At 52.6% G+C, this 25,224-nt stretch overlaps 10 protein-coding genes across 10 annotated transcripts; 6 read left to right on the forward strand and 4 right to left on the reverse strand.

Annotated features, from left to right (window-relative positions):
- Nucleotides 1-159: 159 nt before the first annotated feature.
- Z517_01439 (uncharacterized protein) lies at nucleotides 160-1,640 on the forward strand (the record flags this gene model as incomplete). The annotated part of the gene is made up of 2 exons (XM_013434399.1): nucleotides 160-446; nucleotides 527-1,640. The coding sequence occupies 2 exons, from the start codon at nucleotides 160-162 to the stop codon at nucleotides 1,638-1,640; spliced, it is 1,401 nt and encodes a 466-aa protein (XP_013289853.1).
- Nucleotides 1,641-3,042: 1,402 nt separating this feature from the next.
- On the reverse strand, nucleotides 3,043-4,134 carry Z517_01440 (uncharacterized protein; the record flags this gene model as incomplete). The annotated part of the gene is made up of 1 exon (XM_013434400.1): nucleotides 3,043-4,134. The coding sequence occupies one exon, from the start codon at nucleotides 4,132-4,134 to the stop codon at nucleotides 3,043-3,045; it is 1,092 nt and encodes a 363-aa protein (XP_013289854.1).
- A 574-nt stretch (nucleotides 4,135-4,708) lies between these two features.
- Nucleotides 4,709-6,190, forward strand: Z517_01441 (uncharacterized protein; the record flags this gene model as incomplete). Its single annotated transcript, XM_013434401.1, has 3 exons — nucleotides 4,709-4,792; nucleotides 4,845-6,020; nucleotides 6,077-6,190. 3 exons carry the CDS (start codon nucleotides 4,709-4,711, stop codon nucleotides 6,188-6,190), a joined length of 1,374 nt encoding a protein of 457 aa, XP_013289855.1.
- Nucleotides 6,191-6,323: 133 nt separating this feature from the next.
- Z517_01442 (uncharacterized protein) lies at nucleotides 6,324-7,073 on the reverse strand (the record flags this gene model as incomplete). Its single annotated transcript, XM_013434402.1, has 1 exon — nucleotides 6,324-7,073. The coding sequence occupies one exon, from the start codon at nucleotides 7,071-7,073 to the stop codon at nucleotides 6,324-6,326; it is 750 nt and encodes a 249-aa protein (XP_013289856.1).
- A 400-nt stretch (nucleotides 7,074-7,473) lies between these two features.
- Nucleotides 7,474-9,904, forward strand: Z517_01443 (uncharacterized protein; the record flags this gene model as incomplete). The annotated part of the gene is made up of 2 exons (XM_013434403.1): nucleotides 7,474-7,671; nucleotides 7,724-9,904. 2 exons carry the CDS (start codon nucleotides 7,474-7,476, stop codon nucleotides 9,902-9,904), a joined length of 2,379 nt encoding a protein of 792 aa, XP_013289857.1.
- Nucleotides 9,905-14,535: 4,631 nt separating this feature from the next.
- Z517_01444 (uncharacterized protein) lies at nucleotides 14,536-15,423 on the reverse strand (the record flags this gene model as incomplete). Its single annotated transcript, XM_013434404.1, has 1 exon — nucleotides 14,536-15,423. One exon carries the CDS (start codon nucleotides 15,421-15,423, stop codon nucleotides 14,536-14,538), a length of 888 nt encoding a protein of 295 aa, XP_013289858.1.
- A 3,579-nt stretch (nucleotides 15,424-19,002) lies between these two features.
- Nucleotides 19,003-19,899, reverse strand: Z517_01445 (uncharacterized protein; the record flags this gene model as incomplete). The annotated part of the gene is made up of 1 exon (XM_013434405.1): nucleotides 19,003-19,899. The coding sequence occupies one exon, from the start codon at nucleotides 19,897-19,899 to the stop codon at nucleotides 19,003-19,005; it is 897 nt and encodes a 298-aa protein (XP_013289859.1).
- A 699-nt stretch (nucleotides 19,900-20,598) lies between these two features.
- Z517_01446 (uncharacterized protein) lies at nucleotides 20,599-21,803 on the forward strand (the record flags this gene model as incomplete). The annotated part of the gene is made up of 4 exons (XM_013434406.1): nucleotides 20,599-20,626; nucleotides 20,694-20,719; nucleotides 20,784-21,250; nucleotides 21,305-21,803. The coding sequence occupies 4 exons, from the start codon at nucleotides 20,599-20,601 to the stop codon at nucleotides 21,801-21,803; spliced, it is 1,020 nt and encodes a 339-aa protein (XP_013289860.1).
- Nucleotides 21,804-22,119: 316 nt separating this feature from the next.
- Z517_01447 (60S ribosomal protein L32) lies at nucleotides 22,120-22,641 on the forward strand (the record flags this gene model as incomplete). Its single annotated transcript, XM_013434407.1, has 2 exons — nucleotides 22,120-22,284; nucleotides 22,411-22,641. The coding sequence occupies 2 exons, from the start codon at nucleotides 22,120-22,122 to the stop codon at nucleotides 22,639-22,641; spliced, it is 396 nt and encodes a 131-aa protein (XP_013289861.1).
- Nucleotides 22,642-23,501: 860 nt separating this feature from the next.
- Nucleotides 23,502-25,193, forward strand: Z517_01448 (uncharacterized protein; the record flags this gene model as incomplete). The annotated part of the gene is made up of 1 exon (XM_013434408.1): nucleotides 23,502-25,193. One exon carries the CDS (start codon nucleotides 23,502-23,504, stop codon nucleotides 25,191-25,193), a length of 1,692 nt encoding a protein of 563 aa, XP_013289862.1.
- Nucleotides 25,194-25,224: the final 31 nt, after the last annotated feature.

Raw genomic sequence — 25,224 nt, forward strand, 5'->3', positions numbered from 1 at the left:
AGAATTGGCTTCTCCATCGGACCTTGGATCTCTTTCTGCGGATTTGGCTACAGTTCTCGCCTCCTTATCCCTTCGATTGTCGCTTTCCCCTGAATGGCGTGTGCCTCCTGCTAACAAGGCGCCCGAAATTGGATCGGCATGTTGGCTGTACGCGGTGCTATGGACCCTTTGCGCCGTCGCACCTCCTTTGGTTCCGACGAAAAGAGTTTGATGCGTCAACCCTCTGCCGAAGACATCGATGCTGCCCATCAGCTTGTGTCGTCTGCACTGGGTGAACGTCATGGTTCCCACCTGACCCATGAAAATAATGCGGGTGATATCGCCCTCCGCCGTCTTCCTCTGGGCCAAACCAGTCACAGACCAGAATCCTCTGAAGCACCGCTATCATCCTCAGTCGAACACGCCGAGCAGAGAGGAGACATTCCGGGTCTGGGTCAAGTCTGCAGGTATGCCATCTTCGCGCGAGTACACCCACGTCCTGATGTCAACTCGCTTCACGCTGGTGTTGTCGCTAATATAACTGTAGCAATTGCGGAACGACCAAGACCCCGTTATGGCGACGGTCTCCCACCGGACACACCATCTGTAATGCTTGTGGGCTCTACCTGAAGACGCGCAACGCTCCCAGGCCCACAAACTTCAAGCGTCCAAACTCAGCCGCCCCTCCTGAAAGTCCTCGCCAGAGAATTACGGCATCTCCAACCGCTTCAACAGTATCGGCATCAGCACCAAGCCAGCCCTCGAGCGTTCCATACCGAGCTCCAGAGCACATCACTGGCTCGTGTCCAGGTAGGGGGGAGTGTAACGGAGCAGGCGGAGCCGAGGGCTGCGGAGGATGTCCTGCGTACAACAACAGAGTCGCTAGAACTGCTAATACGTCGGTGGTAGCCGACTTACCGGCCGAAGACGGGAACGACTCGCAGAGTGAGGCTGGTTTGGGAACGAGCCCAAGCGCAACAAGTCCTGCCACTCAACAACAGCCATCTCCCGGGAATGCATCCTTGCTCGTTGCGTGCAAGAACTGTGGGACGACCGTAACCCCTCTATGGCGTCGCGATGAGCAAGGCCATCCTATCTGCAATGCGTGCGGCTTGTATCACAAATTGCATGGGTCACATCGCCCAGTACAAATGAAGAAGTCGACGATCAAGAGGCGGAAACGAGTTGTACCGGCATACCCCGAGGTTCTCAAACCAGCCGCCACACCTTCTCAACACCACCCGTCGACTTCGCCAGAACCAGCTCTACCAGCAGATGCCCGAGAGCCAATCGCCATCGACAACTCACCCGCGCCCAAGAGGAGACGACCCCCTCCTACAGTGGATTACACCGGATACGTTCCCCAAACCCACATGGACGAAGCTCCGCAGGATGCGAACGAGGACTATGCCTCTCGACTTCAACGTGCAGCTATTGCGGCAGGAGGCATGCAACTTGACCCCGCACTGGTGGAGGCCGGTCGCCGACGTCAGGAACAGGATACCACAACAGCGCAGCCATCCGAAGACAATGAAAACGAGGTGAACGAGCGGGATCGCGCGGTCTGGAGAGCAGAAAGAAGGGCGCAACTGATGCGTGAAGCAGAAGTTATGAGGGCGGCACTACGTGCAAAAGAACGCGAGATTGATGATCTCACTTGACGTCGATGACGTGTTCAGGTCCGCATATCCATGCAGCCCTGTTGGTTTCTTGTCTACATGACTCCATGTGGACAACTGTTGGGGACTATCAAAGAAAATTTGGAATGATTTTAACGAATACTTGTTGCACAGCAAGGCGCTGGAGGAAAATTCAGTGCTTTTGCGAAGAGGCATACAGGGACGAACGAAGGCCAGGTTTGGGCCGACATTCGAGTATGCGAGACAGTATGCGAGACAGTATGCGAACCATCGTGCCCTCCAACACTCACTCGACGCTTCTACACCCGATATATCTTCCCCTCTCATAGATCAAGTAGGGGTATTGGGTACTGGGTATAGAAGTCCTTTTTTTGGGCGCGGGCACAAATCGCGGATATGCATCCTCGTTATGTAGGATCCAAAACAAAAAACCATGTATCTCTGCGCCACTACTCACTTGACTGATCGTAAGACCCCCTGGAGATGAGACGAGTCGGTATCCCATTCGTATGCCAGACAGAAGATGCCTTGCCTTGCCTTGCCTTGCCATGACGATGTCGAATCTCTGCCCTCTCCAGTTTTCCCCGTTTGCCTTTCTGGATGAGCGAGTAGCTTAGCTGTAAGGTGACCCAAAAAGGTGCACGGTGCCACAACACCACAGACAAACAGTGGAGAGTGAAGAGTGGAGGCGTGGAGGCGAAAGTCTTGGGTTCATCACAAACCACCACACGAACGATCAGTCATGCTGTGTAACCAGGTTGTGTTTTCCATCGAGGCTGAGGGAATATGTGCGGGTAGTTTCGGACCCTGAGCCAGAGCCAGAGCCAGAGCCAGAGCCAGCAGAATGTGGGGATGGCGGAGGGGAAGAGGGAAAAGACCATGTCCTCTTCTCCTGGTGCCGGTGCCGGTGATGGCGATGGTGATGGTGCCACAGCTTTGTCTGTTCCCTTTGTCCCCTTCGTCTCCTCCGCTATCCATTCAAATCTGATTCGTCCGTGGTTGAGAATCGCGCCACCGCTCCAGATCTGGCGGCATCAAAAATGAGCTTCGAGTTGGATTCTCCATTCAACTCGGTTGGGTTGGAGTGATTTCTCGTGTCCTGATGTTCGTGTGTGTCGTGCCGTGGCAAGTCCGGGCAATCCGGGCCATCCATATCCCATGGTCTCAGCTCATATCAGTTTGTTTCGGTCAACCACTTCGCAGTGTCCAGTTGATACAGCTGTAGCATCAGAACTGTGTGATCCATCATCTGTCACTCGTCATCTCAAAGGCAACTGCCTCATTGATCGTACTTTGCCACAAAACTCCCAAGCCGTAGTCTCCCACTCTTGATAGTGCGCGCGCAGCATGCTTTTTCTGACAAGGCAAATCAACGAGCGCATCCCAAATAACATCACCGCCTCTGTGAAGGAAAAGAAACACATCAGAACCACAACTTGATCAGTTCCTCACTGACGGCATTCGGGGTCATGAGTCCGTTTTCCGTGATGAGGGCCGAGATCAATCCCGGTGGCGTGATTTCGACCATCCAATCGTCCACATGCCCTGCAGCGGGTTTTCCATCCTTTGGCAGCGGACTGAAGCCAGGAAACCCTTCTTTCTTCTGACTTCCGGCGTTGGAATCAGGAGCTGCGGTAGTCCCGCCGAGGCCAAAGCGCAACACATTCTGTTCAACCCCCAGTCTTCGAAGATCATTGGGCCCATACCCGAGCGGGAAGTTCCCCACAAACTTGTACGATTCCACGCATACATGCAAGGGGATGGCATAAGTCTGGGCGATAAGTCCGATTTGGTGTGTGCCGAGCCCTGTGACGATAGATCCGTTCTCCAAGACTGCGGTGGCGCCGACGAGGAACTGTGGTGGTGAAGCCGGAGAGGGCGGCAGCGACGCTAGCGCATACGTCAAAGCGTGTAGTGGAATTATGGTGGTGGGAATAAAAAGGTCCTGCAGCGAGGCGATAGACTCTGCGAGCCGCGATGATACTCCTGTTGGGGGTAACACATAGACGACGCTAAAGGAGCGCTTGGACTCTGCAGCTGCAGTTAGCACGGTGTGAACTACCCGGCTGTATCCGTAGGTAATGATGGTTGAGTCTTCTTTGATGAATGGCAAGGCATGATGGGCGATTTTGAGACGTGCTTCATTGGCGCGTTTCACAAACAGAGACGACTGGGCGATTATGTGATGGCGTAACGCGGTGAAGTCGGATGTCGCGAGCGACGACGGCCGTTGCTGGAAGGAGCTGATCAGGTACCTTTGAAACAGCTCTGTCCCAGCAGAGAGCGGAATCGGGTTGCGTTGCGACTCGAGCAGTCTTCGAGAGTGGCTGGACAGTAGTGCGAGGGTTTCCGAGATGGTTGTTAAGGGCGAGGTCGCGAGAAGGTTGATGAGTGATTCGATCGCTGCAATTGGAGGTGTGATGTTTGGATCGCTTTCAATCAGCGAGTTGTAGGACGCGACGATGTCAAATGTCGTCGACGGTGACTCTTCAGCTGTTGAGGGTTTGGTTGCCATCGCTGGGGCTGATGCCGCTACTAGAGGTGTAGACGGATTAGCGGACTTGAAGAGCTAGCATAGAGCGCTCTCTTATAGGGCACCGCTATGGATTTCCACATGGGCGAATCTCATTGTGCCCAATTTCCTCATCCATGCCGAAAAGAGTGGGCAAGGCGAGGTTGAGTCATTGGGAGAAGGGCCAAGGGTTGGGGTAGATGCACTCACCAGCAGCCATGGCAGAAGGCACTATTTTCTAGACGGTACACAGTCGTGATAAGTCTTGCAACTAGTTTCATGCAAAAGTACTTTTGGATCTTGACTAGATGTGGTGCTGACAGACCGAGTCGCGGAAATTTTAAACTTCTTTACTTGAGAAGTCTTGGATGGACAGTTGAGATCAGCAAGGCTCCGTCATAGCCTTGTCATAGGATCTTGGCGTGGGGGCGACGAGCACCCCGCGCCCTTTCCTATTTTGGAAATGTCAACAAAGCAAAACCCATTCTTCTAACGGAGGCTCAATCCCACGTTTTGGCGTCTCTCTCTCCAAACACTTGCATTTCGAGGCCGACAGAATACATGCTTCACGATAAAAATGAATTCGCAATACCGAACTTCGCTGCAACAGCAGCAACGAGTCAAAAAGAAGGAAGAAGATCCTGCCGATTTCATGCGATTGGTTTGTTGTCTTGCGACCGCTCTCACAAAAGACGTACTGACAGTATCTACAGTCTGAGAAAGAGATCGCGTCATGTATCAGCGAAATGGGCATTCCATTCCAACCTTCCGACATCTTGAGACCAAACCCGCAAGTGATCCAGATGGTGTTCGAGCACCTGGGTGAACTGGTTATGAATGCAACCAGAGACACCCTTGATCCTGCCTTGCGCGCTGCCGCCGAAGACGTTTGCTCCGAGTTTCCTGAACTAGTACCGGTGGAGACGAGGCTGCTTATGGGCTTCTTCGTCCAACTGCGAACCATGCTCGAGCAGTGCGGGATCCATGATTTCTCGTTCAACGACCTTGTTCGCCCGACCCACGATCGACTGGTCAAGATCCTATCATACACCATCAACTTCATTCGATTCCGGGAGACACATACGAGCGTAATAGATGAAAACTTTAACAAAGCAGAGACCACAAAGGCCAGGATCGAGACGCTGTATGTTGAGAATCAGGATATGGAGCAGAGGCTGGAAGAAATGAAGCGCAACAGAAAAGCGATGGAGGTTGCCGTCAAGGAGAAGATGCGGCGAAACGATGAATTGAAAGCACGGCTACTGGAGCTTCGAAAAGGCCAGGAAAGAGTGGCGGAGCACCTGGAACGCGCCAAAGCCGACAAGTCACGCTCCCAGGCACTATTGGAGGACAAGACCGAGAGATTGATACGGGCGCGGCAAGAGAGTGAGAAGTTGAGGCCGTACGTTTTGCAGAGTCCGGCGGCCTTACAGAGCACTTTGACGGAACTCTCAGACAATCTTGTACGGGAGAAGGCCCAAATCGACGCGTTGGAGCGGAGGTGCCGTGCTCTCCAGACATCAGGGGATAGTTTTACGGTTGTTCAAAATGATGTGCAGGCGTGCGTTAAAGTACTCGAGGAGATCGCAGTGGAGCTTCAGAAAGAAGAGGAGGAAGACGCTCGAGCGGCAAAGAATCGCGATGCTCTGGCAGAGCGTGGAAACAATGTGCGCGAAGTGGAACAGAACGAGAAGCTGCTCCAAAGGCAGTTGAAAAAGTGGGAAGAACGCATCGAGGAGTTGCGCAGGAAGCACAGAGATCGAGACGAAACAAACAAGACCAAAATGGACGAACTGAGAGAGATTCAGCGGCAGCTCCGAGATCAAAGGGCTGACAGGGGTCGGGAGATGGAAAGGAGGAAAGTGAGGATCGAGCAGACCGAGAAGAAGGTGAGCGTTGCTCCAACCCGACTACCAGGGGATTCATCTTGCTAACGAACACTTAGATGGCCGATCTCAAGGATAACATTGAACAGGAGGTACACTCGGCGCACGAGGAGTATCTCAAGCTTGAGTCCCACATCAAGCTGTACATCACAGAAATGGAGCAAAGCATGTGATTCGGTGGAATTTGTCACGACGTTTATGAAGGAAATGGCGCTCCCTGCAGAAGATACCCGGTTATGTTGGCTGGCGATTGACTTTTTGGATTAAATGGGCCAGATTGGGCTGGCATCTTTCCCTCTTTGCTCTTCAAACTATCATTTCCTCCTCGGGGCTGTTCCTGGGCCAGTCGACCGGGTCATTCTCTTGTCGGTGCCGTTCATTCTGTCCCTCGGCACGGAACCATCTCGATGCAAATCTCATGACCGATATGGTGCGCCGTCCCCAGCTTTGACCGGGTTCTCCTATCTTGATGGCTGCACTAAGGAGTTGGACTTCGGTCTGCCAGAGATTCGGACCTCGATTTGGATTGAACGGGTCATTGATGTCCTTGCATTCCACTAACTTCACCATGCGATTTGTTCGGTGACCGGCAGACACCGCGGTGGCGAGTGTCTGGGAGAGACCTTGCAGGGTGAATTCGGAGGTTCCGTGGTGCATCGCCAGCAGATTCAGGACAATGATGGGACCCGGAGGTCGGGTTGAAGGAAGTGCAGTCCTTGAGACGAAGCCCGAGAGAAAGCCTCGGAGGATAGGAATGTTTGGACAGAAGATCAGATTGACGAGTTGGCTTGCGCTGAGGACGTGCAGAATCTGTGAAAGGAGGACGTGTCGAGGCTTGGACCAGCGCTCCTCTGACGGAGTATCTACCTCTTCTGGGTGCGATGGTGTCTCTACTTCGGACTGAACTTGTCCTTGGTGAAGCTGGGTGACGAGTTGTCCTAAAAAGTCTTCTTTGGACGAACATATCACCAGGTCTGTCGGTGTAAGGCTGGTCTCTCTGACGACATCTTGGAGCAGCTCGGATTCGTAGTCGTAGCGAAGGATGATGGAGTTCATGAAGGAGCAGTGGAATGAGAGGCGCGCTTCGTCCCTTGGGCCATTATCTGTTGTAAGTGCCCAGACTTTGTCCACCTCGCCTCTTGAGAAGTCATATGCGAAATAGATATACTTGATACCGCGTTAGCAACAAGATGATGGGCGCTCGTGTGTTCCATCTGGCGCAGGGCTTGGCAATCAGGTACTCGGTACCTCGTGAAACAGAGGACCTTTCGGCGTTATCAGGCTTGGCATGGGGTTTCCCTCTGCTTGATCACATCATTCATTCTACCACTTTGGTGAACCTGGGCTTTCGGGTTACATAAACATGTTCCGGTGACACAGAGGGAGCCTGCAAAATTCTTGTCGAGATGGAGTCCATCTCTCGCATTTCGTCCTTGATGGATCCAGGTCAGTCAACATGGATTCCTCCTGGCTGCAGTACGCTGACCCGACCCCAGCACGAGACCTGACGGTCGAGGCTGCCCAAAGTATTTCCAAAGCACTCAAAGGAGGGAGTTCGTCGGCTCGGAGTAACATGCCGTTTGTGAAGCTCAAGGCTCTTCTTGACAGTAGAAGCGACCGCGATATCCTTGATGGTCTGAAAAGAGTGGTTTCTGTATGGTGGTCCCGTTTCTATACGGTGGTCCCCCTCGCTTACCGATGTCCAGATGATATACCAAAACAAACCATGTTTGCCATACTTTTCGTCGGTCGTCAAGAACGTCGCCAACCCCAATCTCGAGGTCAAGAAGCTCGTGTATATTTATCTGCTTCATTATGCCGAGTCCGATCCAGATCTGGCCCTGCTCTCCGTCAATGCCATCCAAAAGTCTCTCACAGATCAGAATCCTCAGGTGAGAGCCCTGGCACTGCGCACCATGTCGGGGATGCGAGTACCGGTCATCAGCCAGATCGTTTCCTTGGCCATCAAACGGGGCGTAGGTGACATGAGCCCCCATGTGCGAAAAGCCGCTGCACTCGCAATCCCAAAATGCTACAACCTCGACCCGAACACCCTCCCTCAACTGCTCGACTACATCTCCACGCTCTTGGGCGATAAGCAGTACTTCGTTGTGGGACCAGCAGTTCAGGCATTTCTAGAAGTATGTCCTGATCGCATCGACCTCGTCCACGTGCATTACAGGAGCCTAGTTAAAAAACTGGTCGACATGGACGAATGGAGCCAGCTCGCAACGCTGAAGCTTCTCTTGTTCTACAGCCGACGCTGCTTCCCTAGGAAGACTCAAAAAGTCACCAAAGTCAACAAAAGGGGCTTTTATGAGGATGAGCCCCAGGAGACTATCGATACAGGCGAGGTGATAGAGGTGCTGGACCCCGACCTAGAACTGTTCCTCAAAGCATGCAGTCCCCTGTTACAAAGCCGAAGCGCGGCTGTCATCACCTCGGTCACCAGCTGCTTTTTGTATCTGGGCACCCTAGACTACCTTCGCGAAGCAGTTGGCCCGTTGATCGGACTGATGCGGGGACCTCCTGAGGTGGAGGAAGTGGCCCTGTGCAACATTGTGTTGGTTGCCTTGTCTGCGCCGGACCTTTTCGTCCCCTACGCGTCGCATTTTCTCATCCGGGCACAAGATTCTCCACCGATATGGCGATTGAAGATCGAGCTTCAAACCCTCATTTTCGCCCATGCGGCACTCCATCTCAAGTCCATCATTCTGAGTGAGCTGGAGCACTTTTCTCATTCGGCCGACGTGGAGCTCACACGCGAATCGGTCCGTGCCATCGGGCGATGCGCACAGTCCGATCCTAAGGACGCTCATCGGTGCTTCCAGGTTCTCCTAAATCAGATATCCAGCTTCGACAATATTCTGGTGTCGGAAGTGCTCACCGTCATGCGTCACTTGATCCAACAGGACCCTGCGTCGCATCGGAAGACGGTGGTGCGGTTAGCCCGCAACTTGGACAAGACGACGAGCCCCGAGGCTCGAGCTACCATCATATGGCTGGTGGGAGAATTTGCGAGCCTGGATCCCGACAACAACATCGCCCCGGATGTTCTTCGGATATTGGCCAAAGGGTTTGCGGACGAGAGCGAATCTGCCAAACAACAGATTGTTTTACTGGCTGCCAAAGTCTACCTGCTATTCTTGCAGAGGGGGGTTGATGGTGCTCGCGGAGACAAGAATGACCCTGGGGAACCTCAAGGCGATAATGCTTCAGGTGTATCGCACGTCTCAGTCGACTTGGACCATCCAATTGCCAAGCTATGGAACTACGTCCAGCTCCTCGCCCGCTACGACACGTCGTACGATCTCCGCGACCGAGCGCGACTTTTCAAAGCCTTGCTGGCAAACCCTTCGTCGACCCAGCTGGCCGCTCTCCTCCTTCTTGCACCCAAGCCAGTGCCCCACTCCCCTTCCCCCTCGGAGAATCGAAAAGGCCTGATGCTAGGCAGTACCACCCTGGTCCTGGGCACGGACGTGGCGGGCGTTCTGGGTCTTCCCGGTTATGAGGCACTGCCTGACTGGGTCAGTGAGGGCCTTGAACCCAACCCGAAACTCCGAAACGCAGCCGACGGTGGTGAGAAGGAAGAATACGTGCCCCGGGAGGGGAGGACGGCGAGCTCAGTCGCCGCCAGTCGGAGGCTGGACGAAGCCGTCAAGGAGCGTGGACTGGAGAAGGTGGTTGCGGCGGGGACGTCCAAGGCCAACGCGAAGCCCCGAACTCTCGACGACTGGCTAGCAGAGAGTGAGGGAGAGGATTCAGAAGAGGAGACGGAGGAAGAGACGGAGAGTGAAGAGACTGACGAAGAAGAGTCGGAGGAGGAGGAGAGCGAGGACGAGATGAGAGGAATGACGCGGGGTCTGATGGCTTCGAATCCGTCGTGAGTCTTGAGTCTTGACCAGCAGCGGTCGTTATGAGCAGCAGAAGATCCTTGACCGCGGATCACGATGATCCTGCCCTGGCGCTGCGGGCGATCCTTGTTTACTTTCTTCTTGGTGTGAATACCCACTCCCTACCTTTTACCAGTCGAGTAAGGCTTGAAACGAGAAAGAGAAGATAGTCGCGACGGGGGACCCTGGTCGGCGAGTCATTTTGATGCCTCGAATGCCTTGTACTCGCAGACCCGGGACTTTTATCCGTTTCATTGTCTCTTTCTCGTTGTTCGTACGTAGAGGTAGAGCTTCGTATCTCCGACCGAGCGCCATCGAGCGCCGTCCTGAAGAGGTGTGGTCTCGAGATTATCCCCTACCTTGCCCCTTGCCTACCGAGATACGAGTCCTTGACTCACTGCATACACGGTCCTCTGGATCCGCCATGACAAAATACGTTGAGGACCGTGACTGGGTTTCTGACAAGTAGTTTCTTGGAGCGGGAGAGAACTCGGGAGGATCGGTCCGTCTGCGGTCCATGCCTGGCTGTCGTTGAACCGAGTACGAGGGACATAGGTACATGCATACTCGGTACATGGGTTGGGAAGGTAGGTCGGAAGGTACATAGGTACCTTGGAACACTGCGTGACTGCCCATTGCGCATAGACCAACGAGGTCAAAGAGAGAGCGAGTAGGTAGTAACAGACCAATACTCCACTGAGCGGGTGATCATCCTGATCATCCTCGTAGCGTAACGCTGCGACCGCCGGGGGGGGAGGGGGGGGGGGGGTTGGGAGGCACCCATGGAGGGACAGAGGGAGGGACCACAGGGCACGGGTGATCCTTTCCCAAGATCGAACCAAAGCCGTCGTCTAGGTACTCATACGAGCACAAAGAACGAGGTGCAAGTGCCACTACACCGTCGCTTCACAATGATGAACCACACCGGGTCTCTGAAAGGTGTCAATCAGTCAGTCAATCGCACTATTACCTCACAGAGTTACCGAGTAATCCGCACCCTTATCTCGTATCTACTCCGTAGGTAGGTATTATTGTCTCTCGGTACAAGGCTAGGTGGCCAGGTACACTCTCGCGCGCCAACGGAGGATCCCCCGGTGGCCCAAAAAAAAAAAGAGCAAAACAAGAGCGCACAGGTCATCTCGCTTCGCTTGGAAGGAAATCCCAAAGATCCTATTTGTACTCGGTACTCACGGAGTGTACTTGTACTCGGTAGAGCAAGGGCAAGGGCGCCGGTCGTATGAACTGTAGCAGGAAGGAAGACCGAATGAAGTAGTACCAACTGGGTACTTGGACTACGAGTATTAGTATTAGGTAGAGAACTCGGATCTCCTTTCGATTCCGAAACTAGAGTAATAATTAGAGTCCGGGTGGGACCGCATCCCGTTGGGTCATTGAGGTCCTGAAACATCTGCTATCAGAGCATCCTTGTGCAGCCTTGTTGTTACAGATCACCTCTGATCCCGAGGAATCTCTTCAGACTACTAGGTACTACTCGCGTACTCGTACGCGGTCACTCGGGACAAGCATTCGTCCGCACAAGAATCGAGGCAAGCACACGTAAAGGAGTCAAAATCATCTTATTTACCTAAACAAACTCCTTCATGTGGGTTCAAGTGGTCTGACATGATCTGATCTGATCTGGTCCTTGTCTTGTCCGATGGATCTTGTTTGTCCAAGTACATAGTCATCTAACGGCCGTTAATTATATGTATCCTCCCCCGTAAGACTCTTCAGCACCGATTGAGGTATTACCTGTTTGAGAAGATGCACTCTCCCCGCCCCCCTCCAAAAGTTCAACCGTCGGGCATCTCGTTTCAGAGTCCGCCATGTATTTTTCTAGGTACAACCCGTACAGAGTAAAGCCTCGGGGGATTAAATTAGCAGAGGCCGTTGTGAAAAATGTACCCATTTTGAGAAAAATTTCGCTTCCGGATATTAGGTCCACGTTGGAAGAGGGGGGGTCCATCGTACAAACTTATACCAAGTACGGGTACACCTAGTAGGTATGTACCGCGTCGTATTATCTCGGCAGATCATCCAACTCGGTCGGTCCTGATAGTAATAATACTCCGTGTGTACCTCGTGTTTGGTACGGCCCTCCCATCGCATCGGTGGTGGAGAAGGCTGATCTGATGGCCTGACAACGCCACAATGGACAAGTACCCGACCAAATACACTACTCAAACTCGATCCTCGGAACAAGCACTCGGTAACATGATAACGTGGTAGATCAATCATCCTCAACGACCACTACTAATACTATTGCTTGTACTATTACTTGTATGGAGTAGGTAGCTTGGTAGGTACGAGGTACAGACCGACGGCCAACGCCTCGGTAAGCCAAGCCACATCCGAGGAAGCCAGTCACTCAGTCTCGACGCCTCGAGGAACAAATACCCGTGGACTATTGTAGAAGTTATTCCTCGTTCTTGGTACAAGGAGGTACTACGTACTCGCCAGGTACAGGTAGGTACCTGTCCCTGTCCTTGTATCCCCTCCCATCCCACGAGAATGAGCACGGGCACGAGCACGAGCCCAATACCTCTTCGGGCCCCTGAGTCTCCAGGCTGACAGGCCAGTGGCCGCGCGCCGACCCTTCCACCCATGTCTTTGTCGAGATTTTCAATTCTCGTACTTACTCACCTACTGTACTCAGTAGGACTACGCGGTACATACATACTTTGTACCTGTACCCGTACCCGTACCTGGGCCTGGACGTTTACCGAGAAATCATCCAACATCACTGGTCGCACACATTGCCTCCTCTGGTAGTTTGTGTTTGTGGGAATCATCATGGCCCCCCCTCTTTCTCTGAAGCTGCCTGAGGTGTTCACCAATTCACAACCGAGTCTGGAATTCAATATTGCCAAGTATGTGCGTGTATTTGGTGACTTTAATGCCTACGTAGCATGTCTTATGTAGAGAGAGCAGCTCGTGACAGCCCTATCTATCCATGATCGAAAGGACAAGTCCTGTATAGAATACATCGTACTTGATTGTATGTAGTCATTTGAACATTTGACGCTGAGTGGCCTGTCGGCCTGCCTGAATGATTGACTGATCGATCGACTCTGACGGCGCTTCTACACACTTTCCCCCAGGGCCGTTCCATCCCATCCCATGCCTCCGCCCTCCTCTTCGCTAGGAGAACAGCGTCGATGTGAAATCTTAGGAAGAGAATGAATAATCGGTATGTTGAGGGGTGGTCAGCGCCAGTGGCTCTAGCATGTACTCGGTACATCATGTACCCTCAGAGAACGAGGTACGTACTTGGTATTCCGTCACGTCTTCCGAGCAGTGATTGATCTTTATGGTAGCATAGAGGATACAGGATACAGCATACCTACTCGTCTGGACCAAAACCCCCCAGACGGAGACATCCACCGCAAATCCCTGACAATGTCCGTCCGCGCACACGACCGGGATCGTATGTACCTCCATACACTACGAGGCACCTCGTCCGAGTACCGAGGACACAGAACGGCCATTCCTCCCTCGTCGTGAGCGCGGAGTCCCGAGTGGTGGCTCACGTCGAGGCCGACCACTTATTTTGCTGTGCCATCCTGAAACACCACGAGAGGGTCAAAGATTTGAAATAGGGAACCAAAAAAACGTGCTTGCATGGCCCGTCTAACTTGGACCTCTTGACATTCAGCACAACAAGGACCCCCACGTTTCTGTACTCCGTAACGAAGTACTCGGTAGGTACAAGTACAATGCTGACAGGGGGATCGGGTTTCAGCCTGGCAGGGTTTGCAGCGACCGAGTGAGCCACTCACATACGTCTTTGGCGAACTTGAGTTCTCACAGCATCTGGAGCCGTCACCAGTAGTTTGCTGCACCGTGAGCAGTGAGCACCACACCGCTGTGTGGGGATCCAGTGCCGGCTCAGGATCCCGGGGCAGACGCTATGCAGATCAAAAGTCGAGGGATCAAGTCGTCGTCATAAACGGTGGCATAAACAGGGGTCCCAGTAACAGCCGAACAAAGACTCAAACACAGAACACGAAGAAAAAGATAGTGTAAGCGGTGGAGTGGCGCTGTTATTTCTTCATTTGTATCGTAGAGACCAGCCTCGCAAAGAGGTCCAGGTCGAGGTTGCAGAGTCGCCGTCCAATTTGCCGAGCAACAATCACCATTGCCCTAACAGTCCATCCCTATATCCTTCCTCCATGGTACCCCTTGATCCCTGCTCCTGCTGTACGACGGTACCGTCAGAACCTGCAGATTCTAATCACCCATCTCTTTTTCCTGACTTGCCAGTTTTCGGCTTTCCCGTAGACCCTGAAATTCTTCTCTTCCAATGTAAGACCAGCCCTCTGGTAGTGGCAGGGAACTGAAGCGACCTATCAAAAAACAACTCCCAACTCCAGGCGACCATTTTCGCTTTTGGCGCTCCAAACAGATCAAAGCACTGTCAAACGGGGAATCCTGCAAACGCAACACCGTGAACACCAACCCATGGTAATTAGGACTGGAACGCTCAGATCGAGAAAAGGACGAGTAGTCGTAGAAAAGTCGTCATCGCATCATCAAAATGCTCGGAAAAATGTCAAATATGAGTATGTTGGGGGAGGCCACGCCCTGACATGCAAATGGCACCGGGCAACGAATAGTGACCAATGCTAGCTACCAGAGGGCGAGTCTTGTAGAGTGGGTTTCCTTTGTTCAGTCACCTGTTCGGCTTGAGATGCTTCCTGGCCGGTTGCGTGACTCGGGTCGACTGTAATGGTGGCTTCATGCAGACATCTTTCGCAAATTTTGTGGTGGCAGTTGGGACATTCTTCAGCATCTGCCTCGAACCCAGTCCGGCATTCATGGCACGTTCCACCTTCAGCCCCGGGTCGAGGAGCCTCGGTCACAAAGTTCGAGGGATCAGTTGCTGTTGTCGGGTCTTGTGATGGTTTCGTCCGATCTTTTCTCGGCGGATATCGTGAGCATCGAGAACAGCGTCGGTGTTGGCATCCCACGCAGACTCGATCGCGCCCAAACGTCGTCGAACAATTGTGACAGGTGTATCTGACTCTCATTCGTATGTTCTTGTACACCCTTTCTGGTGGGCCTCTGTACCTCGGTTCCCATTCTGTTTCATCTAGTTCTAGGTTGTGTCGGGCAAAGATGGCTTGCGCTTTAGTGAACCGCATGTGTGACTCGGCTGTTGCGTCCTTGGTATCAACAGGTTCTTGTGACGATGTCGAGCCAGGCTCGATAGGCTGATCTCTTTCTTTGTCTATTTTGACGGTTTCTTGTTCAGGTGAATGCTCGATTGGAGTTGCCCTGTCAAGGTTTAGCGAGGATCTCTCAGGGAAATCTGATCTCACTGACGGTTTGGGAGTCTCCTCAGCCGCTTGCCTTTGGGGAGCGACAGGAGGTGCGGGAACAGATGGTGTAATAGTGGCAGACACAGCCGGTTGTGCAGCGGTGGGTTGCTCTCTAAAGAAGTCCTTAATTCTGTTCCAAACCGTTTTCAAGCCCTTCTTTTCCTTCAACGGTGGTGCGTCTGCCCCTTCCATTGGCAGAGTGGAATGGATGACCTGATAGAAATGGTGTCATAGGAGATACAAGGCAATCAGCGAGACCGCCGGACGGGTTGAAGGACAAAGATCGAGTGGCTTGATGATGCGACTATTGGCTGTTCGGCTGACCCAGGGAATTGGAACAGCGAGGGTGCTGAAGAGATGTCAAACGTCAAATTATTGGTGGTGGAATTCCGCAGGAGTGGATTGGAATGTGACTTGTCGGGTAGCGAGATCCCTGTTCCCAATGCTGCGGTCCATTGACTTGCCCAGTCGACTTCTAACGGCGCCCTGTCAGATAAAAGTGTCAGGCTTCGGAGGAATGCGATGTTGTGTAGTAGTATGTTTGAAGGCGCGAGGTAACTCGTAGAGAGTCGAGAGAAACCTCAGATAGGCCAGCGATAATATTGGGAAGTGGCTAGTCTCCGGTGTGATCGAAGATCAGTGCTGATCGTCAATGGCAGGTGCAGTGCTCTCAAGTGGTGGGTGGTGGGAGGGTGTGAGCGATCGACAGTGTCGCGGAGTTGGTCACCCGGCTGCCAGAATGCGAAGACGAAGACGAGGGAGGAGGAGAGAGGATCAGAAAGAGGCGACGAAAAGGTCAAGAGAATCGAAAGGGTCGAAGAGACAGAGCTGGATGGATGGTGTGCGAAGTTGTGTGGAGATAAGGGAAGAAAAGAGGAGAAACCACGCGCGGGCGTGTGGATGGGGGATCGAAACAGAAGCAGGAGAATGTCAGAGGGAGCATTGAACACTGAGAACTGGAGCTTGGAGCAACAAGATTCAACGATGATGCAGCACTTGGCACCGAGAAGCTGCAGAAAAGGATTTGCGAGAACTGGGAGACTGGGAGCCTAGGGACCTAGGAGCCTGGGGGATACGCACCACGGTCGACGGTCCACTCAGCTACAGGTAAGTCTCGTGTGTCTGCAAACGGGCATTCCCTTAGGGTGGCAACTACATCTCTTAGGCTTCCGGAATCCAGTGCCCCAGCCAACAGAAGTCCAGTCCAAGTGGGCGAGTCGGGCCTAATCATCATGTGGAAACTGCAAAAAGCGTGGGTGCAAGAGCCATGGGCTTCAGAATGGCCAGGGAGGGGAAATGTAGCCCGGGAATCAAGGAGTTAGGCACCGAGGCTTTCAGGGCTTAACCTGAGATAGGGAAGTGTTGGGGTGGGGAGAGGGCAGCCATGCCGCTCTGTCGGTGCGGTGGATGCCATCGAGGGGCGCCCATTTCGTCAGACCACCTATGGGGTAGCTGGACAGCGAGCGCGGGCGTCAGCAACAACCTTTTCCCAGAAGCGACCCGAGACCCAAAGGGCAGTGCCGTGTGTTCAGCTAGTTTAAGGTTAGAGGAACGCCCGGGGAGCTGCTTGGGCCCGTGCAGGCTTAGTCCCGCTGTACTGCTGATGGTGTGTCTCCAGAACACCGGTGCTCTGGCCTCGGGTACGTGGCAACTCCCAGAGCCCACCCTTCCGAGCCACCTATCAGCTCCAGACATGTTAAATAGTATCTCGTATAGCGGTAGCCACCAAGCAAGTCGTCCTTTGTAGAAGTTACGAGGATACACAATGAAATCTTAAAAAGAGTTATTCCGAGACGAATGAAGACTCGTGCACAGGAATATCCCTTCACTAATGTGGCAGGCTACTTGAGAACTCTTTTGCCGTCTCGTCTCCAGTGACCCGGCTCTGGGCTAACTATGCAACCGGCCACTTTGGATCTTGCCGTACCAAGCAACTCACCAACACATCATCCCTCTTCGGTATTCGCACTTCAATTGCCGCAAAAGCAATCGTCGTCTGCCCTCCAGCTTCGTCTGACTCCTCCCCGCTGTGCTCACCTATGTAAGGAGTCAGCGAAGATCCCATCCCCGGGACAAGCTGCTCCGAAGGCTCCAAAGACGCAGGCGAGCTTCCTGCGGCCAGCTCCGTCGAATTTTCTATGCCCAGTCACGCCAGTCAACTTGCAGCAGCCCAGTCCTCCTTTTCTCTAGCTTAATACCTTTCCCTGCACATCCCCGAACTATCCCTGACCTCAACCACTGGCGGCGTGGCGGATTCGGCACATTATCCAGCTGTCGAAATCCACCTGGCGCTCTGCAACCTCGCTTGGATCCATCGGTGTTACGGCCCATCCCAGCGGAACCAGGACTGAATATTGGAAGAACGCTCGAGGAAGGTATTGCAGGACACACTGGAAAACTTCAATTGTCAAAGGACAGATTGCACAGGAACACTGAATCCTGGACAGCGACTCCCATCCGTTAAGTCCTGATGCGTAGCAGACACAAACACAGACCTGCTGTTCCCCTTCGACCTGCGACCTTCGCCATCGGTACCAAGGTCTCCCTGCAGAAAATGCAACCAAGTTCTTTCGGACGGGCATCCGAGCAAATAAAGACGCATTGGGGCTTTTGTAGACGAGGGTGGCACTTGACCCAGAATTACATGCATTCAATCCTGTCGTGGCAACACCAAGACAACCCGTAAATGAATACCCCTGAGCTCGACAACGCACAACTGCTTGTTTTGACAAGGAGGACTTGGTTTATATATACTTTTGTCGGGCTGGTGCACGGGTATGCATACCACTCTACAATGATCCAAAAAAACATCTACGATTGCATCCGGTCCTGCCGTTATTCGAAGCAGCTTTGTCAACCACCACGGTGCCCCAATTTCAAGTCCTTGATGGGATGGCTCTCTTCTGCGGAGAGCGGCCAAGCCTGATCATCTTGCTGAGACTTTTTAGCTGAAGCTCTAAGCTGAGGCCCAAGCACACCCACAAACTTCGGAGGGTCCAGACTCCAATACTCGGTAATTGAGGATTGATCGTGTACTGTACCCGGAGCCCGAGCCATCGTCCAACATTGGGCGCAGAACATCCCTTCGACCGCACCCTTGGGAAAGATCAAGACACTGATCGTATCTCCCAAATGGGTACATAATCGTATGTGCAGGAGCTATGGTTAGATCTTGTCAGCGTTCAAATCTTTAGCCCACGGACGAAGATTATTTCCCAATCTAGAGAAATCTTAAGATCCGACAAAGGCGTTCATCGGTGCACAGGCCTTTTCCCCCGGATTACCGTCCCTAGCGGCTCTCGTGGCAACGCACCAGGCGAAGCTAAGAGAAATTCGGGGCGTTGGTGAAATAATGGCCAAGGACAAGGAAGTGGCGTAGGCATGTACGTACATCACCGCCCCATACGTCCTCACCAACCCCCAACCCACCGGCACCAACAGACTCTCCGGCTGGCGGAGATAGTATGGGCGTTCCTGCTCATCTGAATCCATTGTTGTGGTATCGAAACAGTCACTAACTACGAACAAGCCATTGTGGACTATATAGCAAGCACCCGTCCGAGATTTCGTGCAATATGATGATAAATTACATTGCACGTCTCAGCCTGCCTACATTGCTTCACGTCCCCGTGTCGTGCTTGGTATTGTTTTCAGCAAGGAATAAACTCAAGAGATTGGGTTGAAGAAGCGTTGAACTGGGTGCATTTCTAGGTAAGGGACCGAACTGGTATCTATGAATACTGCGGGTTTAGGTGGTAGGAATGGAAATCCTCAGCGCCCATCATGTGGCACCCCCAATGCCTTCTTCCCTTTCGACAGAGAGACCACGCATTGCCAGAACGAGGCTGCCATCGACTTGGCGCCAACTGAATTCTTGAGCTGCGAAGAAGCCACAAGTGCTGGGACCTCTGCAGGGACAGATTGAGACGAGCAGTTCGTGGCATTGTCGAGGAATTCCACCATTTGGATGCACATATCGAACAAATTGAAAGTCTCCTCGACAACATCTCTCGCTTCGGTTTCAGTCAGCAAAGATGCTGCTTCCCGAAATGCCTCTTTGAACTGCTCTTGCAACCGGCCATCGACGCCCGCATCCTCTTCACTCCGAAAGTCCCAGAAGGATAACGGAATTATGCCTGTACGCCAGAAGTCCGGGCCTGCAGACACCAGCTGCCCTCGAATCCAGCGACCGCCGTTGAAAAGAGCAAGGTACATCGCCCAAGTGTAGGCCAGCAAGACATGTGGTCTCGTCGACAATGATCTCTCAATTTGCAAGCGAAATCCACTCGATTCCTTGTCCAAGGTCTCAAGTTCTTGATATTGATCCCGTAGGAGGACTGACTGCAGGATTTCGATATCCTTTTGGAGCCGGCCGTACCTGAGCAGCCAGGGAAAGCATACACGCTGGTAGATCTGACGCAGTCGCTGGTCTAACTGGGCAGAAGCGAGCTGTGTCTGCAGGAAGGTCTCGAAGGCATTGTATATCTGACCAAAGACTATAATTCCCTTGGCGTAAGTGAATGGACTGTCTGCAATTGGTGGCAGACACAATGGCAGCCGCCGGGTGATCTGGAGGTTCAGGGCATGGTGCCTCTGGCGGGTGGAGCTGCGCAGCTCTTCTGGTAGAGAAGATTGCGCGCTTTGATTCCGATCCCCCTCCAAGCTCATTATTTGATATTTCTAAGTCGACGGTTCTTTATAATATTGTCTTGCGAGTGTATCTCCGGAACTTTATTGATCTTCATACATTCCAGGGGACGGGCAAGGTCGCTGTTCGGCAGGGCTTCGGACGATCGAGCTCGCTCTAGCAATAACTGTAAAAGGTCAGGAATAGGGTCGAGGGAAAGAATATCGATGGTAGAAAGAGTGTGCTGGTGTCGTAGCTCGTGACTCAGGGGGATGGGGGTCATGAGGTCTTCTCAGAGACTTTGCCATTCTCGCGTCCCGCTACTCGGTACTACTACTCGAACGCATGTGTCTTTTTGTTGTTTATGCTTTTTGTCCTGGTGGAGCTTGAAACAGACCCAATTTTTTTGTCCCTGCACGGTGACGACATCAATGCGAACTCCGAGTCACCAAGTCACTGACGCGGAACTGATGACACGAGATACCCGAACACGTGACACGGAGATTTGAATCTACCACGCAAAGACGTAGACGGCAATGAAGCCCGTGAGGGGCCGATAGCCTAAATTACCTACATACTACGGCGAAATTTTGAGGAACTGGTAAATGAAGGATTGTGGGTTCAGCGATATGAAATGACTTTTGCCCTCACTTGACACTTTTACAAACGATTCCCAGGACGAACCATACGAAAGAATCGGTAACTAAACAGCAAATTCGTTCATAAAAATCGACTTCGAAATGATTGGAGTGGCTATTCTAGGCGGAGGTATGCGCAATATCCTTCCCGTTTCGGCACTGGGATGTCGGCCACAGTGTTGATTGATCGTGTACAGGTATCTTCGCTCGAGAGGAGCACAAGGTGCGCAGAACACAGACAATGTAGTCTTCCATTCTGTTACTGACTGGAATACCCACCTTGACAGCCAGCCGTTGAGGCTTCGAAGGATTTGACGCTCAAAGCCGTCTACTCTCGCTCATTGAAATCGGCAAAGACGCTCGAGGTGGACGAATCCAAGGTTGATCTCTACTCGGACGACTCAGGCGTAGGAAAATCTTTGGAGGATCTTCTGGCCCGCTCGGATATTCAGGCTGTCATCATAGCCTTGCCCATAAAGAACCAGCCCGACTACATCCGCAAGGCGCTTTTAGCGGGCAAGCATGTCCTCTCGGAGAAACCGGTCGCAGAGAACGTGAAGGACGCCGCGGAACTCATTAAATGGTATCATTCCGAGATAGAGCCCAAAAAAGTGACCTGGGGGGTTGCCGAAAACATCAGATACACGAACTCTTTCATCCGTGCTGCAGAGGTTGTCAAGACGAAAGGTCGGCAATTGACTTTCAGATGCCGATTGCAGACGCTTGTTGAGGGTGGGAAATATTTCGAGACTGCGTAAGCCGCTTTGTCTGATGCCAGGGTTGTTGAATGATACTGACCGTCTGCTAGATGGCGCAAGAGCCCCACGCACCAGGGAGGATTTTTGCTCGACGGCGGCGTACATTTCACTGCTGGGCTTCGATTGATGATGGGCAAAGGCAATCCATTGGTGTCGCTATCAGCTCACTCTGCACAGCTCCAAGAACACCTTCCTCCAGTCGACACCGTTGAGGCTACAGCAAAGAGCAAGAAAGGAGCCGTGGGTACGATATCGATCTCTTTCGGAACAACTCACAAGGGGAGTGAATGGGCTGTCGGTTGCGAGAAAGGTCCCGTTAGCCTCTCGGGCAATAAGGTCACCTATGATGACAAGACTGAGGAGGTTCAAGACGAAAAAACAGGCGTCCCGGGAGAAGTGAGAGCCTGGGGAGAAGCATTGGCAGCTGGGAAGGTCAACGAGAGTCAATCTCCTGAAGAAGCTCTGGCAGATCTTGAGCTGATCGAAGCCATGTTGCGGAGCGGCGAGCAGGGAGGTGTTCCGATCAAGTTAGAATACCAAGAGCTGTAGAACTAGCAGTGACCTTTAAGAGACCAGGCTCTATTGAATACATAAACATGACCAAGTGCGAATATATGCGATGGTCTCAAGTTTCAAGGCTGTTCAAGACGCCAATCCCCTTTTGGTTAGCTGACTTGTTTCCCGCGCACAGAAAGTCACTCTTGGCACTTTGCGAAATTCGACCCCGATTTTCAACCAAGGCGCAGTTGTCGACGACTTCTCACTACAACCTTCGCTAATTGCTTCAGCTGTCCAGACCATACAATTTCCAAGGTCAGATTATCGCAGCCTCAAAACACCCGTATGATAACTGACACTCGCGCAGATGGTCTCCGCAAAGAAGCACGTCCCCATCATCAAAAAGCACAAGAAGGCGTGGCACCGACACCAGTCGGACACCTTCAAGTGTGTGCCTTCAGCATGGAGGAAGCCAAAGGGTATCGACAACCGAGTTCGAAGACGGTTCAAGGGTCAAATGGTTATGCCATCGGTACGTCCGAATTTTTGAGTCCGCGGTCAAAGTCAAGGAAAAGTGCACCAGCGCATGGACTGAACACTCTGCAAATGCGGCATCATCGGCATACAAGAACATTGGGCTGACAGGAATAACGTACAGATCGGTTTCGGCTCAAATAAGAAGACTCGACACATGATGCCTTCCGGCCACAAGGCTTTCCTCGTCCACAACCCCCGCGACGTCGAACTCCTCCTCATGCACAACCGAACATACGCCGCGGAAATTGCGTCTGCTGTTTCGTCACGGAAGCGAATTGAGATCGTTGCGAAGGCAAAGGCATTGGGCGTCAAGGTCACCAACCCCAAGGCGAAGATCACCACGGAGTCATGAGCGCGGGAGTGGTTGGATGTTGAGGTCACGTTCGTGGATATGAAACAATGAGAGGTGGCCACGGGCTTTTTGTTGCAAAAGAGGTCTAAATCGGAGGCAGAAGGGCTAGAAAGCGACCTTTCCTATGGCTGGACACCCATCCTGTGCACCACGAGAAGCCCTCGATGGTATGAGGACCCAGAAAATTCGATACCAATCAAGAACATCAACATATTCCGGACCAAGGCTCCGTTGTTTCCTTCTGCTGCTTACAGTCTGCCAGACTTCGGCTGTTCGAGTTTCACGCTGCCTTGTCCAGTCCGTACGTTGGACCGCAGGGGTGTATATTCGGACTGAGACCCTCTAACATGAACTTATTTCCTCTCTTTCCCAGAGCCCCCTGATGAGAAGTGCATTTTCAAAGGAGACCCCTCAGGTAGTTCTGCTTGAATCACTGCAAAATACTGGACAGGGACCACAGTGCATCTTGGGAGCGTACCCAATTTACCCATGTGTTGGTCGTACTTGGCTCCCAGTCTTAGCCAAAGGACAATTAACAATACACCAGTCAAGCTGTAGACATTATGATCGTTCTTTGCATGTGAAATGAAATTTCACATCGACAATGAATGTAACAGCGTCGGTCGTCTCGTTTCAAAGTCCCAAAATAGCTGCGAGATTTCGGCATGATTTTTACCGCAGGCGGAAACACCAACTCGAAAGTTTTTATGCGGCACCCAGATCTTTTCGCTGATGACCGTATTTGAACCTATAAACGGGAGGATATAGAGCAATATTCTCCGCCATCGCAGGCATCTCTGGCTCCTTCACCTCGTATCCTTGCCTATTTGGCAAGTCGCGGTCGCTTACCCAGGCCCAGCATGGCGCTGATCGCAACCGAAACCAAAGCGCCGCAATTCTTCGATGACAGGAAGCCGCTCGCAGATCCTCCGTCCGTCGCAGTAACACCTTGTGATCCCTGGCCTCGACCCTATTACCTCGAGAATGGTCTCCGGCGCGTGGCACCATATCATTTCACATACAATACCTTCTGCAAACAGCGATGGCGGGGACGGGAAATCCTCGACATCTTCGCTGCCGAGTTTCGAGACCGCACGCGCGAGTACTACAAGCAGGCAATCGAGACGGGCCAGATCTCGATTAATGGGAAACCATGTAAAGATGTCCATACCATTGTTCAGAATGGCGATGTCATCTCACATACGCTGCACAGACACGAGCCGCCCGTGACGGCGCAGCCGATTCGAGTCATCAGTGAAACCGATGAAATGATTGTTATCGACAAGCCCGCCGGTGTGCCCGTGCATCCGGCTGGTCGGTACAACTACAATTCAGTCGTGGAGATCATGAAAGCGGAGCGCCATTTCGCATTCAAGCCCTTACCCTGCAACAGACTTGACCGGCTGACCAGTGGTGTAATGTTTATTGGCAAGACAAGCAAAGAAGCGGAGGCTATCAGTGAAAAACTACGTGGCCGCACTGTGCGCAAGGAATACGTCGCAAGGGTCAAAGGCCGATTTCCTGACGGAGAAGGCTGGGATGGAGATCCAATGCGTGGAGGTGTTGTAAATTGCGAGGAGAGCATCCTTCAAATCAGTCCCATTGTCGGACTCAATCGAGCGCGGGCAAGCGGCAAATCTGCGAAGACTTTGTTCAGACGATTGGCATATTATCCTCACAAACCATATACGACGGCAAATGCGTCAGCGACGTCGCCAGACGGCCAGACAATGGCCCAGCCGGCGCCTGCAATTTCTGGTACTGAGAACGAAGGTTACAGCATTGTCCATTGCCTTCCTTTGACGGGGCGAACACACCAGATCCGGGTTCACCTACAGTTCTTGGGACACCCGATTACGAACGATCCAATTTATAGCAACAGAGCCGTATTCGGACCTGGTCTTGCCAAAAACGATGCAAGCCCCGAAAAAGACGAGGAGATAATTGCAAAGCTGAAACTCATGGGGAAAAGTGAGGTTTCTGACTCTATATCATACGAGCAGCAACGACTGGCAACGCTTGTGGACCAGACACAACAGATGACCGTGTCTGAAGCTGCCGAGTTGAGCGATACATCACGGGCATCTGCATCAGCAAAAGACGATCCATATTTCAAACCATTACCCGCAGGCACACTACATGCTGGGTCTCTTGCAGCATCCGGCGAAGATGCCATGCACCATGACCCTCAGTATGGGGCTTTCGTGAAAGCGCACGATGAGATGGTGGCCGACTACAACAAGCGGAAGGGAGAGAAAATGACAGGCGAGAAATGTGCAGTATGCGACACTCCATTGTACTCGGATCCCGGCCCTCATGAGCTGGGCATCTATCTTCACGCGCTGTCGTATGCTGATGTGGTCGAAGGGAGCTGGAGCTACCGCAGTCCTGCGCCACAGTGGGCATTGCCTCCAGAGGGCGTTGATGGACCGCGAGATATTGGTCCTTGGGAGTATCGGGGTGATGAAGTCCTTGAGATCGGCGACGAGAAGGAGGATGAGAAAGTGAAGAACCGGACCGGGTTGATGAAGAACAAAGGCGAAGTTCTTTGAGCGGTTGCTTCCCTGCCAGCGCCTGCGTCAG

This window comes from Fonsecaea pedrosoi (genome assembly GCF_000835455.1).
Source record: "Fonsecaea pedrosoi CBS 271.37 unplaced genomic scaffold supercont1.1, whole genome shotgun sequence".
NCBI lineage: Eukaryota > Fungi > Ascomycota > Eurotiomycetes > Chaetothyriales > Herpotrichiellaceae > Fonsecaea > Fonsecaea pedrosoi.